Below are 19,012 nucleotides of genomic sequence, written 5' to 3'. Positions count from 1 at the left end.
TCTTAGAGTAGGTTAAGAAGTTGGCACAGCATTATGAGCCAAGGAGCCTATAGTATACTGTATTGTTCTGTGTTCTATGTGCAAAAACTGGCCATATGCAGAAGGGCGTAGATAGTCTAGACAGTCAGAGTCTCTTTTCTAAGGTATAACTGTCAAATGCTAAAGGACACAGCTTTTAGGTGGGAGGATGAAAGTTTAAAGGAGATGTGTGGGCCAAGTTATTTATGCTGAGAGTGATGACTGCTGAAACATACAGCCGGGGTGGTAGTGGAGACAGATACAGTAGTGGCATCCAAGAAGCACCTAGACAGACACAGGAGTATACAGGGAATGGTGAGATCTGGATCATGCACAGGCAGATGAGGTGATTTTAACCTGGCTTTGTGGTTGGCACGGACGTGGTGTACTGAGGGGCTAGTTCCAGAGGTGTGTTCCATCTCAGTTCTGAGTCTAGAAGACATTCCAGAAACATGGAAAGGTGAGGCTGTGGAGGGATTTTAAACAAAGGTTAGAGAATACAATTAGGATGATGCAAGTTCAAATACAAGCACAGAGTTTTTCATGTGTTGAAGTTCACATGCAAGAATTAAAAGGAATTAAAGAATTAGAGATTCTTTAAAAAACTGAGATTCCTTAATAATTACTCTAACAATGCAGGGTTGCTTAACAGAGCAATAAGTTCCAACACTCTTGCAGCCATGTCCAAGTGATTTAACATTTGGGAAGACTGCCAGATGGTCTTGGAATCCAGAGAACCTGCAGATCCTTGTTGAACTACACAGTCTGATTGGCCTTACTAGTTTAACACTCAATCTCCATCCAGTTAATTTGTGTCCCTATATATCCGTATACCGTGAACTGAGTTTAAGCCAATTGATACTACTCAATGCCAAATAAAACCTTTTGTGATTTGGCATTTTAATTATCCTGCTGTGGAGCGGTGAGGGTTTCTAATCTGCTGCACACTTCAATAAAAAGTGAGAGTGGACCAGTCAATATTCAGAAGGCCACGGTAACACTGGCACTTTGAGGACTAAACAAGGCTGGTCACCAAGCTGTTCACTCCATGAACTAAATCATTTTAGATTGCACACTGATCTAGAATTCCAGCTCCTCTTGTACAATGCAACAGCCCCTTTTACATTCTGTCCATATATAGAACACTTAAAGGAAAATAATGGGTTAGTTTTAGAGGGTAGTACAGTATTAGAGGAAACAGGAAGAAAGAAGGAATGAGTGGAGTGCAAAATCTCCTGTTTGCCACGTTCCTCTCCCATTTCCCCTCATTTCCGAGGCATCCTGCGGCTACCATGGAAAGAGCTCCTTCACACACCATCACTTTCCCATGGGTCAGATCCTGAGTGACAAACCACCTTTCAGCTTGTTCCCCAGTTTGGGTATCGATGCTTCTTAAAGATTAGCTTTATTTGTACACTGAAACATTAAAAACAGACAGCAGCAGGTATTGCACTCCACGTGGTAATTGCTGGCGATGTAAATCATTATGCTAATTGCTACACTGTCCGAAAATGGAAGGAAATCACCATAATAACGGTTTCTGAAAGTATGAGTGATCCAAATTGCATTTTTTTAAATTAAGCCCAGATTCAGAATTCGTACCACCTATAGAACTCAGACACTTTCAGGAATGGGGAAATCTGAATCTAGTGTCCTGAATGCTTCCTGACTGATACAATTTAAAATTTTGTTTGATCTTGGGGAAGATTTATGTTATTATCCTTCTTCCTACACAATAACAGCAAAAAAAGCAAATCTTTAGTTTCAATTCATTCAGATTTTTATTTAACAACTAACGAAGATACCTTAACTGAACTTGGTTCATTCCTGGTTTCACTTTTACATTGAAATTAATGTCCGGACTGATTGTGTAACCAATTGTGGACGCTTACACTCGATAAAGTGATGACATTAATCCACATCCCATTCGGGGATCTCCATCAGCAAACACAAACACAAGTCATTGGAAATGCTCTATAGGTCAGGCATGATTTCTGCAGAGAGAAACAGAATTTATCATCTCAGTTCAGTGATCTTTCATTCCCCTGAGTAGTGTAAAGGGTACAAAAATGGATGCTGAAATAGTGGAGTAATCCTACCTTAGTGCTTCAATTTTATAAGACAATTTGATATTTTCTGAGACCGACTACAGTCATTCAGTGCCATCTGACTGTGCATGTTCATAAATAATCCACTGAGAGATTAAGTAAATCACATGGTTTGCACCTTGACAAGAATATATTTCCTTTCCACAAACACAGGAGAAGCATAGGTATTGCAAGAACTTGGTACAAAGAATATACCCTGTTGATTGGCCTAGATTCCTCCTGGTATGTAGACTCTGTATTTAGCCCAACAATACCAACTAAACTTCAATGTGGGAGGGAGGGAACGTTCAGTGGCGACTCACACAAAATTCTGGAGGAACTCAGCAGGTCAGGAAGTATCTATGAAAATGAATCAATTGTTGACATTTTGGCTGGAACCTTTCATCAGTGTAGGAAAGGAAGGGGGATGATGCCAGAATAAGAAGGTGGGGGAGAGGGGATGAAATAAGAAGTTGGGAGGTGATAATTGTCAGGAGAGTGGCCTCATCATGGCCGAAGAGGAAGCCATAGACCGAATGTTAGAACGGGAACCCGAATAGGAATTAAAATGATTGGCTACCAGGAAATTCCACTTTTTGCAGATGGAGCAGAGGTGCTCGACAAAGTGGTCCCCCAATTTACGCCGGGCCTCACCAGTACAGAGGAGGCCTCATATGGAGCACCGGATGCAGTGGACGACCCCAACAGATTTGCAGGTGAAATGTTGCCTCACCTGGAAAGACTGTTTGGGGCACTGAATGGAGGCAAGGGAGGAAGTAAAGGGACAGATGTACCATTTCTGTCATTTTCAGATATACATGCCAAGAGGGAGATTAGTGGGAAGAGATAAATGGGCAATTGAATCACAGAGGAAGTGATCCCTGTGGAAGGCGGAGAGTGGAAGGAGGCAAAGATGTGTTTGGTGGTAGGGTCCCATGGAAGACAGCAGAAGTTGCGGCGGAGAATGATGTGTTGGACATGGAGGCTCATGGGGTGATAGGTGAAGACAAGAGGAACTCTAGCCCTGTGAGGGCGGTGGGAGGGTGGGGTAAGCGCGGATGTCTGGGAAACGGAGGAGATGCGGGTGAGGGTGACTATATACATAAGGCTATTTACTGGAAGTGACATGCTTTGAGATGCCTGGCAGATAAGGCACTTGCTATCAATGGTTATTGATATTGCTTTATTGTTGTCACATATACCAAGATACAGTGAAGGCTTTTGTTTGTATGTTTTCCAGTTATTCTTTTAACACTGGAAATCAGTGATAAATCTGCTGATGGAATTTAGCTGTATCAAATATATGTTCCGTTTCTATCTGGGTCTGCTTATGCTCCAGTTATATCATTATATTGTCAACATTTTAGGGTATGTTTCTCTTTGAATGATTTGAGTCACGTATGAAGCTGCTCTGTACTTAACGTTATGATTCTCCACATGTGTAGGATGGTTAAACTCAAAGCTCTGAAAAAGCTTTCATTGTGTGCTGCTCCAAATTGTATAACGTTATTTCAGTTTGTCTTTTGTCTCATCTCTCCTCCCACTTGAAGGTTTTGGCGAAGATTGCTCCATCCGATTATGGTTACCTGGGTAACTGCTCCTCTGCATTGGAGTGACGCTCTCCCATCCTGAACCCCATTTTGTGAGGCAGTTAAAGAAGAGCATCCCATCTCTGTACGGCCAATATTTCTCTCTCTGTCCCTACTAAATCATTTGAGTAGTAACTCATCACAGCAAAAGCCTCTCTGACAATGGGGCCCTTTAATCTATTGTGCAAACTTTCAGAGTGTACTTGCAATTCAGCTGATGTCATGGTGTCAGAACTTGGTCCCATTAACTACTTTCCACCATTGTTTCTGTCCACTGGACCCACGTTTTATTATAATCCCTCTTTATCCCAAGTTAAGCCTGAACAATGAACAAGGAATAGGTGCATATATCAAACTGCTGACTCTTCAAAGTCTTAATCCATCTCAGATCACCTAGAAGGGAAAGTCAGCAGGTTAGCATACTGACTTTAATCTCCAAGCCATAAAACTAGCCCATTGGCAGTCTTGTACTGTCTGCTAGCGATAAGTGTATATTGAATGAGGTTGGATTGTCTTTGCCTAGTTACCTTAGTGCAGATTATCAGTGTTCTCCTGAAAAGCAAGAAGAATAATTAAGGCAAACACTAAAGGCAATATGAAAGGGAGCATTGCTATATTCTGTACCTGACTCCTGATTTTTTATTCTTTTGTGATAGGCAAATAAAATAAAAAGGTTCAATTTTCCCATTCAGGCCAGGTGTTCCAAACAAACATTGTCCCATTTTTTTATATGTTAGATGTTATCTTATATTTTAATGAGTTCAAACATTCTTCCTGACTGTTTGTAAATCATACTGTTAAGTAATTTTCTAATAATTGAGTATTTCAGCCATCTGGCTGATTTAAGCTCTTCATCCTCTAACGTGGGTAGATTAGAGTAACAATATATCTCATTATTATTGGAGTGATGTTCTTTATGTACCTTAAACATTAAAGGAAGGAATGTAGAATAAAGGGCATGTCACGAGGACATCATCTGAGTTTGGTGCAGATCTGATCTTGCACAAAAATTAATCATTGCTTCTTTGCTAACAGCAGCAAATCGCACAACCATCTAACAGATATTGGTCCTGCTCTTTGGGACTGCAAGTTTTACGAAGGACTGCTCACTGGTGAATTTTTCATGAAGTTCTCTAAAATCATCATTTGAAAGCAATCCTGCTTCAATTTGCCAATCATTTCCCTGCAATAGCTGGATTTTCAAGTAAGACTGTTTCTGCTCTTCTGCAGAGGTTGCCAGTTTGGGCCCATGGCTGTCAATGACACTTTCTCCTTTCTTTTGGATGGGGTGTATCATTTACTTTTTGAGTGCCGCGCCATTCCGCATGGTGAAGGCAGGAACATCAGTAAATATTCTAAGCCTGCTCATATAATAGCAGTTTGCTTGATAAAATCATTCACGGGACAGCTTGGCCCAAAGGAAATGGTAAATGAGCTGAATACTAATTAATTTCAGGAGCTTTTGTGTTACCATGCCACTTTATTAAATCACCAATCCCAGAAAGTTGGAAAACAATTACCAAGTCCTCTAATTCACAAACGTGAAGATCCACAAACATGATTTAGCAGCTGCAAATGCTTGCAGCCCAGTTTTACTTGAGGTCTCATTGCAGGAGGTATTTTGGGATATGCCTTTGGAATTTGACCTTTCCACATATGACAGTCATCTTGATAATTACCTGGAATTTCCCCCACTCCATTGAGCAGACCCTCTCTTATCTAACATGATACTAACCAATGTTATATTCACCTCTTGTAGACCTGGTGTACCTGATCTTTCCGAAGGACAGCACAGGCTTTCAACTAATTATTTTTGTAACTTCTTCCTACATTCCAATACCAAGAAAATAGCTTTTAATGAACTTTGCACTTACAATCAAATGTTTGTGTTTCAGTGTTTTCCACATAGAAACTAAAATGATCCACTCCTTGACTTCTATCGAAATCAGTAATTTTGATCGGATGTACGTAGGTGGATGCAATGCAACTTCCAGACACTTTTATGGATTTGTAGTAGTTTTTATTAAATATGTATTTCCGTAGCAAAATATAAATTGCTAGCTCTGGTTCTGAGGGTTGGTGAAATAATGGAGGCTACTGTTTCACAAGGGGCCGAGCTGATATATCGATGAACTTTGCGGAAAACACTGACACAAAAATGATAGAGACTGCTATTGGTGTCTTCTAATCTGTATGTGATAATTTGATGATTCTGTCAAGTTTGCAAATTTTGAAAAGCCAAAACTTTCTCAGCCTGATTGATAATTGGATAAGCTTTTTTCTCCAGATTGTGATTCTTCGTATTTGATGATTCCCTAATCTAATAGTGAATTTAATCACTTTGCATCTGTATAAATGTTGTGATCTTCAGTGATTGAAACTTTGGAAAGCAACTCATTTGGCTTTTTTTAGACAGAAATTCTGTCTAGCTTTATGGAGGTGTTTTAATTACACTTCTTTTGTATACCAGAACTTAATGTGCGTTTTAAGAGTATAATCCAGTCTTTTGATGAGCTTGACAACAGCCTGGTAATTCAAAGGGGTCTCTTCCTGAACTGAAACCACACGCAGCCATGACTCATGCCCAATTTAAGATGATTTGGGATTAAGCACCAGATTTGTTTTCCCAATTTCCTCCCCATACCTCTGCCTCATACAGGGTACTGCTGTCATAGCTACCAACAGGTCTCTGATTCATCCTCCTTGTGTCAGCCCGAGCAATAATTGTTGAAGCTGTTGGAGTGCAGGATCTTAAACCAATTCTGATCTCACCAGTTGCCTTGGAACAACCAAAGACATCAACTGATGTCTCATTAAATTACATTGTAACATGAGTAAACCAAATAAACAGCAGTCAAAATGAAAGATACGGAAGATGCTGGAAATCTGAAATAAAATTTTAAAAAATAGAAAATACTGGAAATAATTAGGAGGTCAAGCAGCATCTGTGGAGAGAGAAATTGAGTTAACATCTCAAGTCAGTACCTGTGAACAGTGACCAATGGAATACTTCACAAAGACACTGTCAATTTTCAACACATGGCAATTCCCTCATCTGAAAAAGTGAAGATGACTTTACAAATGCTGTTTTATTTTGGAAAGGCCACCAATAAATAGATACAAAGCAAACCAGAAGGTCAACACAGGGATTACAAGCATTTTGCCAAACTGAATCCAACATTCACCAAACACTGGAGGAACTCAGCAGGTCGGGCAACATCGATGGAAATGAATAGACAGTTCATATTTCAGGTTGAGACCCTTCTTCAGGACTGAGAAAGAAGGGGGGAGGTGCCAGGAAAAGGTGGGTGGGTGGGGGAAGGAGTCTAGCTGGAAGGTGATGTTGGTGAAGCCAGGTGAGTGGGAAGGGTCAAGGGCTGGAGAGGAAGGAATCTGATAAAGGCAAAGGTTTTTGAGTATCTGTAAGTAGTGGTGTACTACAGGGATCAGTTGGGATCTTTGTTGTTTGTAATTACAATGATTGGACAGGGTATATATTGGAAAGGAGCAAGGGTTTATTGGTGTAGTTAGGCATCATGGTCAGCATGGATCCAGTTGTTCTGTGCTGTTACAATTCTACAATCTTCTGCTTCTATAACTCTAACAGCTACTAAAGGACCCAATCCCTACTGTGGATTTCTTGGTAAAGACAAACCAAACCCATCAGCCTCTTATCTGCTCTACGTAGAATAATAGTCATACAGTGCAGAAACAGGCCCTTCAGCCCGACTGATCCATGCTAGCTACTGTTTCAAGTTGCCCCTGTGCACATTATCGAGAAGCAGCAGCACCAAAACGATTCCCTTTGAACTGTACAGGTAGTTCGTTCTTCCTGCTGCTGAGTAACTTCTATGGATTTGAAGCGCCTGCCATTTACCACGGGTTACTGGGCTTAGGTTTGGCAGTGCTAGAGTTTAGTCAGTGTTAGGATCTGTCCACTCCATGTGCTTCTGACAGGCAATAGCCTCCTATACATTGTTGGCCTTTCCAATATACAGCCTATATAATTCATACGACACACGTGCAGGTGATGGGCACCTGCCCAAATGTGGCCAGATTGTTTGGTCATAAAGTCTTTTCATGCTGTTCACATTTGACTTCCCAAGATCTGTGTATAGGGAACACTGTTGCACCACCATCACAGACTTCATACAATCATTTCACAGCATAACCCCTATTAATCTCAAAAAAGGCTTCATGAGATGTATCATTTTGAGAGATGCATTTTAGCAGATGTGCCTGCATCCCTGGGTCAGACTGCCCTTATAATTAGGCATTCATTAGTGCAACTGTAAGCTTATGACATACTGTATAGTTTAAGAAGTGATTAATCTTTAAAACATTTTTTTTTAAATGATGAAGTGTAGCCCACCAATGCTCCAGATTACTTTGGCAGAATAAATCTCTGAGATTCCACACAAATAACTGAGTTTATTAGTGATTAGAAATAACTTACCTAAACTACTTTCTGGGTTTTACCAACGGCAACATCTAAGGAAAAAGTCACCAGACTTTCAAAAACAAATTAGTATCACAGTAAATCATGATTTTTATCAGTTTGAAAAATAAGGTCAAATTAGGCCTGGTTAAGCATTAGAAAATAGCTCCCCACCTCCCACATTTATTTACTTATTTTTTAAGCTACAACATGGAACAGGCCCTTTTGGCTTTTTGAGCCTCATTGCCCAACAACCCCCGATTTAATCCAAGCCTAATCACGGGACAATGTACAATGACCAATTAAGCTACCAACCGGTACATCTTTGGATTGTGGATGGAAACCAGAGAGCACGGGGGAAACCCAGGCAGTCTTGGGGAGAACGCACAAACTCCTTACAGGCAGCAGCTTTACAACCATATTTCCAATTCCCATGTGAACGTCACTATTTGGCCACTTCAGATCATTTATTCCAGTTGTTGTCTGAGAAACAAAATCTCTCCGTCTTCCCTTTTTTTTAACATGTTTAACCAGCCCTGATGCAAAATTGGACATGAGTCAGTTTGCTGAAGAGTCAGACTTGTTTGAAAGACTGGATATTATAACCACGTCAGACACTGTGCATGTGCGATCAAAAATCTATGTACACGTCAACCTTGCGGTACCCTGACGTTCTTGCTTCCTGTTAATGTTTCTGAAAATCCCCTTGCAATTCTTCAATTCTTTGAAAGGAAGAACCATATTGATGCACGGGGGGTGGGGATGCGGGGGGGGGGGAAGCATATTTTCTGTTTTTAAAAACTCCAGATTCCCAAAGCAGGAAAACTTGCCTGCTGTGTTCAAAAGGCACAGTGGCAAAACTTTATTACCTGTGCTCTGTATAGGATGGTAACTAATCCAACTTCGTTCCTATCTCCTCTCCATTTTCTTTTGGCATCCCCACTCATTCAGTGCACGTAAGCGGCCTATCCCATACTACAGGCCCAGCCCTTCGTCACCAAGCTCCCTCAGCAGTTACTCCTCCTACAGCCGAAGTCGGAGCCGCAGCTATGACAGTTACAGCTCCTATAGCCGGAGCCAGACTAGGAGCAGAAGCCGGAGCCGGACTCGCAGTCGGACAGCCAGCTACAACAGTCGTACCAGCTCAGAAAGTACGGGCTTTTAGGAGTGGGTCTGAACAAAATACTGGCACAAATAAAACTGAGAGTTACAACCGTAAGTATCAGCTACTGACTCATTTTCACAATAGGGGATGAGAAACTGCAAGCATCAGTAAACCCAGTAGATCAGTGCAACCAGATTTATATTATAACAAGTATATATTTATATCAAGATGGCCACGATGTGTTCTTGGTCCCAGGCTTACAGATCATTCAGCACTGATGAAAGGCAGTGCATAACAATTTTGCAATCTTAAATCTATCTCCATCCTGTATTTCTCTGGTCAACATCATTCAGGAGTTTCGAATTATTTGGCTGGTGCTGGGATTTAAGTGAATATGTTTTTTTTTTGTGAAAGAAAACTTCAATTATAAACCTCTGCAAATGAATTCTTCCATGAAGTTACATGAACCAAAAGTCAGCAGCTTCCTCCAAATGATAAAACATGCAGCTATTTACCAGCACTGGAATTTTCATTGGACAAATCTTCATGAGCTTCTGCGCAAATATTTTTTGAAGAGCCTCTGGATAAAACACATCAGATGAACAAGTGGACAAGTCAGAAAGTTCTGCACCTGGTCTTTTTCTGTAAACGCCAGCTACGACTGTAGTCCGTTCTTAAATTCCTCCATCTGAACCAGTAACAATGGGAGGGAAATTAGGATTAAGTCACTGGTTGCAAAAATGGAAACTATGCACTGTAAATAGAGTACAGTTAGCAAATGGGGTTGGCGGGTGGGTGGTGGGGGGGAATAGCAACAATACAACTCTGAGATATCAAATAAGTATTGTATAACACCAATGTTCCTAAAAAAACAATTTATGTGGATTTGTGTTCCTTCTAGTTACTTACAGATGGTTGCTAGTTGAGGCCTATTTAAACAGCATTGGTCAGAATGCCTCAAAAATATATGTTTAAATGTTGTGCAGCAAAAGCAATTGCCTTTCTTTTACTCTTCTCTCATTACTAGGCTTTTGTAAGGCAATACTTTAACTCATTATCCCGTTAGTCAGAATGCATATTTCATTAAACTCATTGTTTTAAGTTAAGCCTTCATACATTAAATAGCCATTCTCTGGTGTCTAGAATTCCACCACTCTGCCTGCATGAACTATGTTAAAATTACTTGAATAGTTAGTTTCAAAAAGTGCAAAGAATAACTGAATCAGTATCCGAGTCAGAGTCAGGTTTAACATCACTGGCCCATGTCGTGAAATTTATTGTTATGCGACAGCAGTACATTGCAATACATAATAATTAAAAACTGTAAACTACAGTAAGAAGTATATATATTAAAAAGTTAACCAAGTAGTGCAAATTGATTAAAAGTTCTAGCACTGTTGTAGTCAGCTGTTGATTGAAGAATAATATGATGGTTCATGAAACCTTTAGAGAACGTGAGGTTTATAGACAGATCCAGTGGCTAACAGTTAAAGTTTCTCTTTGCCCCAGGCCATGTATAAGAGATATCCGTTTCCAGACTGGCACCTAAGCATTTGAATACACTGTAATTTATTATTCAGTAGTTCATACTGTAGGTTTGAGCCAGGGTTTGGAAGACTCGTCCAAGGTTCCGGAGTTGGCAGATTGGAGTTGTAGTTTTGATAATCAATGCTTTTCATAGTATCCCATATTAAGATTTAATCCAGAGCAGCTCACCCTCTCCTGCCTGTTTAAAATATAGAAATATGCTATCACATGCACTTGTATACATGCTCAAGGGGAAAGTGACAAATTCACTTAAGTCTTGCGGATGTGCAATTTTATGTGGCGTCTTGGCGGTTGCATTCGTAACTTTCAGTGAATGCCTATGATTTGCAAGCCCTGCTATTTATAACATATCCACTATGAAGAAAAGAAAGAAATAATTGAGGAAAGTTTATTCCAGGAAGTAAAGTAATATAGAGAAAAAGATAGGTTGGCAATATATTTGTCACCAGAGATTGTGCATCAGTACTAACACCTAATGTTTGAAATGTGAAAAGCAGGACCATAAGGTGTAGTGCAGATTGATATTAATGGATTATTACTCAATGTCACAAATATTTATTATTTTTCAGTCCAGCAGAGTATCTTAATCTTATTTAATCTCCTTTCCTCCTAATATTCTACCAACTCTCCACCTGGACATGGTGTCTGGATTCCATTCATTCTGTTTTGATTATTTTCTTCTCTTCCTCCACCAGAATACGTATCCGAACAAAAACAATAGGCTGCAGACAGATTTGATTTAAGAGGCGGGAGAATAAACTGCCTTATTTTCAACCATGGGTACCTGGAGCAATTTTGTAAGATTTTAGAAAGGTGCTGGGAAAGACCATTTTGTAAGACCATTTGTTTGTGCAGAGACACTTCCAAATTCAATTGTAGAAAGAGTGCTTCAGGTTTAGGGAATGCAAAGAGCAGAAATGCAAGACATCTGATTAGTTTAACATTATCTTTAGCACCTTTTTGCCACGTACCTCAATTGTTCATAAACTTCAGTAAAGCCCAAAGTCAATGAAAGGCAAATATGATTCAAATATAAAAAGAGGATACATATGCAGACAGATTATTTAGATAAGAATGCCAGCTTCAGTTTAATATATGATAAATAATCCCAGAGTACCCTGTAAAATTCAACATGCTGCATGCTCCATTGTGACCAGTTGCGGTTTATACTGAGGATTATCAATGTAGAAGAAGCAATGTTGAATGTTTCTTTCTTTGTTGTTGATTGTAACACTTATAATCATCAGACTCCCCAAGCTGCCCTTTTCTAGGAATTTGTAGTTCAGTGGGAGGGAGGGTTGCTGCGGGTGTCCCTCACAGTCCTGTACAATATCCTTGAAGGACTGTCAGTTGTCCACAACAGATGAATGGAAATACAGTGGGTGATGAATGCCAGCAACAGCCCAAGTATGGCCACTATAGCTTTTCCTTAAAAAACAGTATCCTCATGTAGAGAGCATAAAACTCTATAACCTCCGCTGTACAGGTCTCCCAATATTTAGCAATCTTAATTTAGATCCTTAAGACTAGACCTTGAGATTTTGGAAATATTAATTCCTTCCATACTTCTATCCACTCAATTCTTGAATTTGTTTTCGGTATTCTTTCTTGAGATCTGGGTGATATTGACAAGTCTGATATTTATTGACATCATTGTGATGTGGCCTTTGCCAAGTCTGGTGTTAGTAAATTCCAGGGTTCACAATGGATAACAGGATCCAATGTGGAAGAGCAAATAACGTTACTGGTATAATTATACAATTACACTGATCATCTGAGCTCTGAGTTTCTGTGCACCCTTTCCCATACCTGGACTGTAGTTATTGCACCTCCTGGAAACTCTCTTGGCTCATTTTCCCACACTCCCTAGAAGCTTATGCATTCACTTTCAAATATATTCAGGAATAACTTACAATATTCTGAAAATCCTATTAGTCTGGCGCCAGCAAAGTCCTGAGTGTGTTGAATTTAGGAAGTTCACTGTATATGAAAGTGCGGTAAAAGATAAAAGAAACAAGCTGGCTCATCCAGTTTGTCTTGATTTCCTAAGAACAAAACCTTTGAACATAATCAGGTGGTAGAGAGCCCTTGCAACATTACCTTAGCAAACAATGGTTAGGATGATACCACGAATGAGTCCATCATTACCAGCAATATAATGTAACAGAATTAACTCCAATCTAATCCAAGTATTGGTTATAGCAACAGTCATGTTATAAACTGGATATTTAGCAGTGGAAAACAGTTCATTGGGAGGGGCTCATTGTGATGTAATATTTTCTCAGCTTGTTATATTATTATAACCTATTATTGAGATCACCTGTGAATACCTGGGCTCCTTTCTCCCAAAAGAGTATAGTTCGACTATTGGTGTTGAAGGGTATATTTATAAAAGGAACTTGGCAACCTCACAGTTAATTGCACAGATCTCATAGGATTTACTGCTATCCCAATAAGAAACATTTGATGTTTGAATTCTGGGATTTGTTCTTTTGGGGCATAGGCTACCGACAGCAGCTCGCCAGAGTCCTCTGTCCTGGGCCAGTCTTTCAACTTATCACAGGTGTAGCCCATCATCTCCTTCCCCTCCCAGGAACGAGGTCTTTAGAGCTTCCGTTGGTGTTTCTGTAGCACTGAGTTTTTACGGGATGGGATTGTTAGCCCAATGCCCAAACCTCCTCCTCTCACTGCCAGGTTTGGGACAGTCCATGGTGGAGTTCTTTTATTTATTTGGTAACTATTAACTTATTTGTAAATATGTATCTCAGTAGTTAAAATGCATTTAATGAAAAAAAACAATATTATATAAAAATGTTTTTTTTTAAGGATGGTATGTAATAAGACCCCTTCAGTCTTGTACAGTTTGGGTTAATTCTGTGTTATGTTGACTTGTGTTGTTGAAATGTAGAAGTTCCAAAATGCTGCTTTTTTTCCTGTACAGTATTAAATGTGTTTCTCTTAACTTGGTTATCACGAAGAACCGTGTGTCACGGGTGAGCTAAGTTTTTGAAAGATTTAACAGATCCACCCTCCCCAACCCAAGTGTAATGATTGACATTAACACCAATGCTCTGTGTAAAATCAGTTCAGTTTGATCTAATCTGAGCCAACTCAATCCAAGATTAACGACTATAACAATACAGAAGGCCTGAAATGAACCAGGTCAAAAGAATCGTTGTACCAGTCTCATTGTAAGTACTTATAATATGCCATGTGTTCCTATTACTCACAGTATATGTATCACAAATTGATGGGACTTAAGTGATAACTCCGTTTTATTCTCCATTAAACAGGTGGTTTACTATAAAATTACCCCATCCAAAACGGTCCGTAAATCATTTCTAATAAAAGATCAGCCTTGAAGAATTCAGGAATCCAGAGTAGAGTTTAACTTTGAAATGGTGGTGGAACCTGGAGTTTTCCCTTGTTCCATATCTATAGGTATACATAGGTTTATAATGACATGCCAACCACACAGGCCGGAAATCACAACTAAGTAAGTTCTTGGACTAGTTTATCCAGAGATGTGATTTTGAGGCTCTCTATAGCAGCTTGAGAATTTAAACACAATTCATTAAATCAGATTGAAAATGTCAAAGATAGCTAGCCCCAGTAATGGTAACCATGAAACCATGATTGTATAAAATCTAATAGCCTTTAAAGAAAGAGATCTACTACCTTGTGTGAACAGGTCTTCTTGCAAATTCTGATCTAAAATACAACACAGAAGAGTACAGCACAGAAACAGGCCATTCGGCCCACAGTGTTGTACCAAACCAACTAAAGAGCAAATCAGAAGCACCCAAACACTAATCTCTCCTACCTACACCATGTCCATATCCCTCCATCCTCCTTACATCCATGTCTATCCAAATGTCTCGTAAAAGCCTCTAATGTACTTGCCTCCACCAGCATACCAGGCAGCACATTCCAGGCATGCTTCACTTCCTGAGTAAAAAAACTTACGCCTTTGAACCTACCCCCTCTCACCTTCAATACATGCCCTCTGGTATTCGACATTTCAACTCTGGGACATAGATCCTCCCTGTCTACTCTGTCTATGCCACTCCTAATCTTATCCACGTCTATCAGGTCTCCCCTCAGTCACCACCACTCCACCAAGTTTGTCCAGCCTCTCATGGTAGCAGATGTCCTCTAGACTAGGCAGCATCCTGGCAAACCTCTTCTGCACCCTCTCCAAAGCCTCAAGATCCCTCCACAGGGGCAAGGGGAGATGTACCAAGTGATACCTTCATCCAATAAATGAATAAGGAATTCCTGGAACACATTAATGAACACACAGGATGCTCCATGAATGATTAAAATCAGTCAGGAGTCATCATCGTAAGAGGCATTTAATTTCTTCAGAGCTCAGAATTTCTCTGAGAGTGGTTGTTTGAAGGGATCTCACAGACTATTGGAACCTCTCCAAATTTGGATGTAATTTATAAAAATTGCTGGGATTTCAATGACACAGAAATGACTCCCAGGTCAATTGGGGAAAAATCTCCAATGCACATCATAGTGGGTGCTGATACATCCACACGATGTCTGACTGCACGGTGCTGGGAGAGTCATAGTTGTTTCTTCACTTAGCAGGCTTTCAATTTCAACAGCCACAATGGATGCACGTGCATAGTTCGGGAGGAGTGTAAAACCCCATGAGTGCTCCTACACATGCCCATTGTGCCCAAACAACATTTCACTGCCACACTCCTGCCCCATCAGAGCCAGGCATGGGCAGCTTCTCATGTACCTAACTGGACACTGCAGTTTGAAGTTGCTTGGGTTAGCTGGGTTCAAATAGTCCTAACATAGGACACATTTCTTTTGAAAATTGGAAATAATTGGTGTGGAATGGTATGTTCTTTTAAGGTACACACATGTAGTGTTCGGTTGGGAGTCAAGGGGAAGTTGTAACTTTGAGTGATAGTGTGAAACAGTCAAAGATAGATCAGCTTACATACGGAACTGGATCTGTTTTCTTTGAAAGTATCAGCAACAAAGCTGAGGAGAGAGAGGTAAACCAGACTGCTGATTGCCTTTTCACACTATTGCCAAAAGTCAGGATCCAACATTGCATTTACTTTGGACCAATAAAATGGGAAAAAAATATTTCTGGTGCAGTATGCAAAAATCTTGTATTTGTAGAGAAGATCAAACTAATCAATATTAACTGAATATAAATGGCAATTGATCATTCTTTTTCGGTGAAGCTGGATTGAATATAAATCAACATCCTCACAACAACTTGTCTTTACGTAGCACCTTTAAGGTGACAAAATGCTTCTTGAATGTTGTCACGCAAAATTTGACACCGAGCTATATAAGCAGAGATGAGGGCAGATGACCACGAGCTTTGTCAAAGCAGCAGATTTTTTTGCAACATCTTTCAAGTGGAGAGGTAGAAAGATTTCAAAAGGGTCTGGACAGTTACAGGCACAGTCACCTTGATGGATCCATTAAATTCATCTGGTATTTTTGATTGTTTGCAGAGAGAATTCTGAGATATCATCAAAATTGAAGCAATTAGTCTAATTAATTATATTAAAGTTGAGCAGTAGAGGGTATGATTGACAAGTGTGCATACAATCAACAAAAGTAACGATTTGATTCAAACAAAAGTTCAATCACAAATGATGAAACATTTCCCCTTTTATTAATAAATGTATACCTTTTTGGAATCTGCGCTACACTTCAGGTATGAAGGGAAAAAAAGCGAAACTATTCATGTTGGGAAATTATGTTGCCTTGCTGGCTGGGATTTGAGATTGGCTATTGATTTTTTCTAATGTTTACTAGGGATTACTAATCAATCTGTCCACGTGACTGGAGTTCTATGCCCTCCAACCACCTTGCTTGTTACCAACCATACAAAATATCCTAGATATGGTACGTTTCATTATTTGGTGATTGCTTAGCTCTAACATTTTATTTTAAAGTTGGAAAAATCAAAAAGCAATAAAGAATAAGGGGTGATCTGCCTCTTTAAAAAGACACAAGATGCCCGATGCTGATTAGCACCAGCGTGTGTCTATGCCATCCCTTCAGCGCTGGTAAAGGTATTACAATGACTGCCAGTATATCAGGGAATTTTCAGTCTTCCTTGAGCTTGAGCACTTCCGAGTTCTTTTTTCACATCCAACTGCGTTAAACAAGAAAAGGAGGTACAGCAAATGAAATTCTGCACTTGTTTGTAGAATGCGTTTTGAGATTGTGTATGACTTAGTAATTAGTGTAACTAGTTAACATTGAAATAAAGAGTATATGATAAACCATGTGAAATTCTCTGATTTCTGCTGCAGAAGCAGAGCCATCGAAAGGCACATTTGCACTTATTTTTATCTTTGGTCCAGTCTTGCTTTTTGTCTGCTGCAGAGTCTGAAGTTTTGCTCCCATCCTCTTTCATTGAATATTGACAAAAACTTCCCGTTGCCTAGTTTCATATACTTCAATATCATTCATACGGCACTTTTAACACAATGGAATATTCAGAGGTGTTTCACTGGATTGAGTGAAATTTGACAAGGCACAAAAGAAGATTTTGAAACAGATGATAAAAGGCCTGGGCAAAACAGTACGTTTTGAAAGATACATTGAAGGATGTAAGAAAGTAAGGAAGTTTATGGAAGGATGGTTGAAAACAGGGTCTAGAAAGCCAAAGTACTGCCACAAGAGGTGAGCGATTAAATTAGGGAATTATCAAGAAGCCTGTGAGGTTCAGAGAATTGTAGGGATGGAGAAGTGCGGAGAAACATTATCATGGTTTAAAATCAGCATACTGCTTAACTCTGTGACTTTGAAGATTAGCAAGCACAAGGAAGCTGAGTGAATGAGTCTTCACAATGACAATAATGCAATTCTATGAAAAATGCTTTGGGACAAGTTAATTTTGTGGAAGTTGTTATGATAAATGTAAGTTTTCTTCTCATTAGCTATTCCACTGGAGCTATACCACAAGTCACTTCCGATGATTTATATTTATTGTATGGCCTCACATAATGCGTGCTGGCATTCAGGTGAACCCATCCTGACTGCTGAAGAGGGCAGATCACCGAATTAGGAGGGAGGAGGGGATTCAAGGTGAGGATTAGGCACTTGTTGGTAAACTCTGGACTGACTACCATATGCAAAATAGTTAGAGAAGTCAACCAATGTGAGTTCCACAACTTCTCAGTCAGTATTGCCATATCTCATGTCAAGGGACTCGTTAATTTCAGTGGGAACCTATTACATCTTCCAGAAGGCAATTTTGATTAAGTGCCTGGAACTAGTAGTATTTCCTGCTCCTTGTCCAAAGAATTGAAGACATTTTAGTACTGATTTCTTCCTCCCTCACCCACTCCAACTCAAAGAGAGCACGTGAACCACAGCATCAAAAGTCCACTTCACCACCACCACACTGAGTGGTACATTTACCCATCAAAATACCAACAGCATTGTCAGAAAAACATGTTAATGCTTTGAAGGAAAGGAAAGCATTTTTTTTATTTTTCAAATGCACACTAGATGTCAGTCTGGGCAACAAGGTCCACTACTGGGAAAACCACCAGGGCAAATGTTAATACAGAATGTTTTGCAGACTAAAGAAAATGCACAAGTAAGGCTACTGGATTGGATTCTCTTTTATATCAAGCCACCAAATTGCCAAAGCATTTGGGTTCCACAACTTAAAGGCTATATTCAAATTGTGCCACAAGTGAGATTGTGGCATGAAGTTTTTTAATGTATTGAAAGTCAGATACAGTATAATCCTTGCTGACATTTCTGCACAGTGAAGCAAGATGTCCACACTATAAAAGATCCCTTGGTACTATTTGCTGAATTTCAGGGAGATGCCTTGGTTCATGTATTGTCACGACATGTAAATTAATTCAATTGTTTACTGTTAGTGAAAACTTAATATTTATAAAATCACAAATACAACATTAAAACAGTGACTATGCCAGGAATTGATTGTACAAAGATTTAAATAAAAGTGATGCAGCAGAAAGAAATGGGTGACAGATCATGAAGATTGCCTGGTACAGGTGATTAAAAACAGGTGAGTCTCCTTACACTTAAAATTAGCCTTCAGTTAGTGGTAGTGCATGTCCCTCCAAGTCAGGATATTATGGGTTCAAATTCCATTCCAGCAACTTCAGAGAATATTCTAGGTTGGGCTATTAATTACTGAGAAAATACTTCTCCAGCAGAGGTACTATCTTGCAAATGAGGTATTAAACCA

The 19,012-nt window shown here is 39.6% G+C and overlaps 1 protein-coding gene across 5 annotated transcripts in view; it reads left to right on the top strand.

The window, feature by feature from the left end:
* The window catches only part of srrm3 (serine/arginine repetitive matrix 3), a 417,679-nt gene that overhangs the window by 347,255 nt on the left and 51,412 nt on the right, over positions 1-19,012 (top strand). For 3 of the 5 annotated variants that reach the window (XM_063031472.1, XM_063031471.1, XM_063031474.1), the window contains one exon: positions 9,084-10,008. In XM_063031472.1, coding sequence (XP_062887542.1) covers positions 9,084-9,297 — 214 coding nt within the window. In that variant the 3' untranslated portion in view covers positions 9,298-10,008. Of the gene's footprint in view, positions 1-3,655; positions 3,780-9,083; positions 10,009-19,012 lie in introns of those variants that run through there. The other 2 variants (XM_063031473.1, XR_010015899.1) reach the window with 2 other exon arrangements.

The sequence above is a fragment of the Mobula hypostoma genome, chromosome 23 (assembly GCF_963921235.1).
Source record: "Mobula hypostoma chromosome 23, sMobHyp1.1, whole genome shotgun sequence".
Lineage (NCBI taxonomy): Eukaryota > Metazoa > Chordata > Chondrichthyes > Myliobatiformes > Myliobatidae > Mobula > Mobula hypostoma.
Note: the sequence above shows the minus strand (reverse complement) of the source record. Positions and strands in the feature narration are given on the sequence as shown.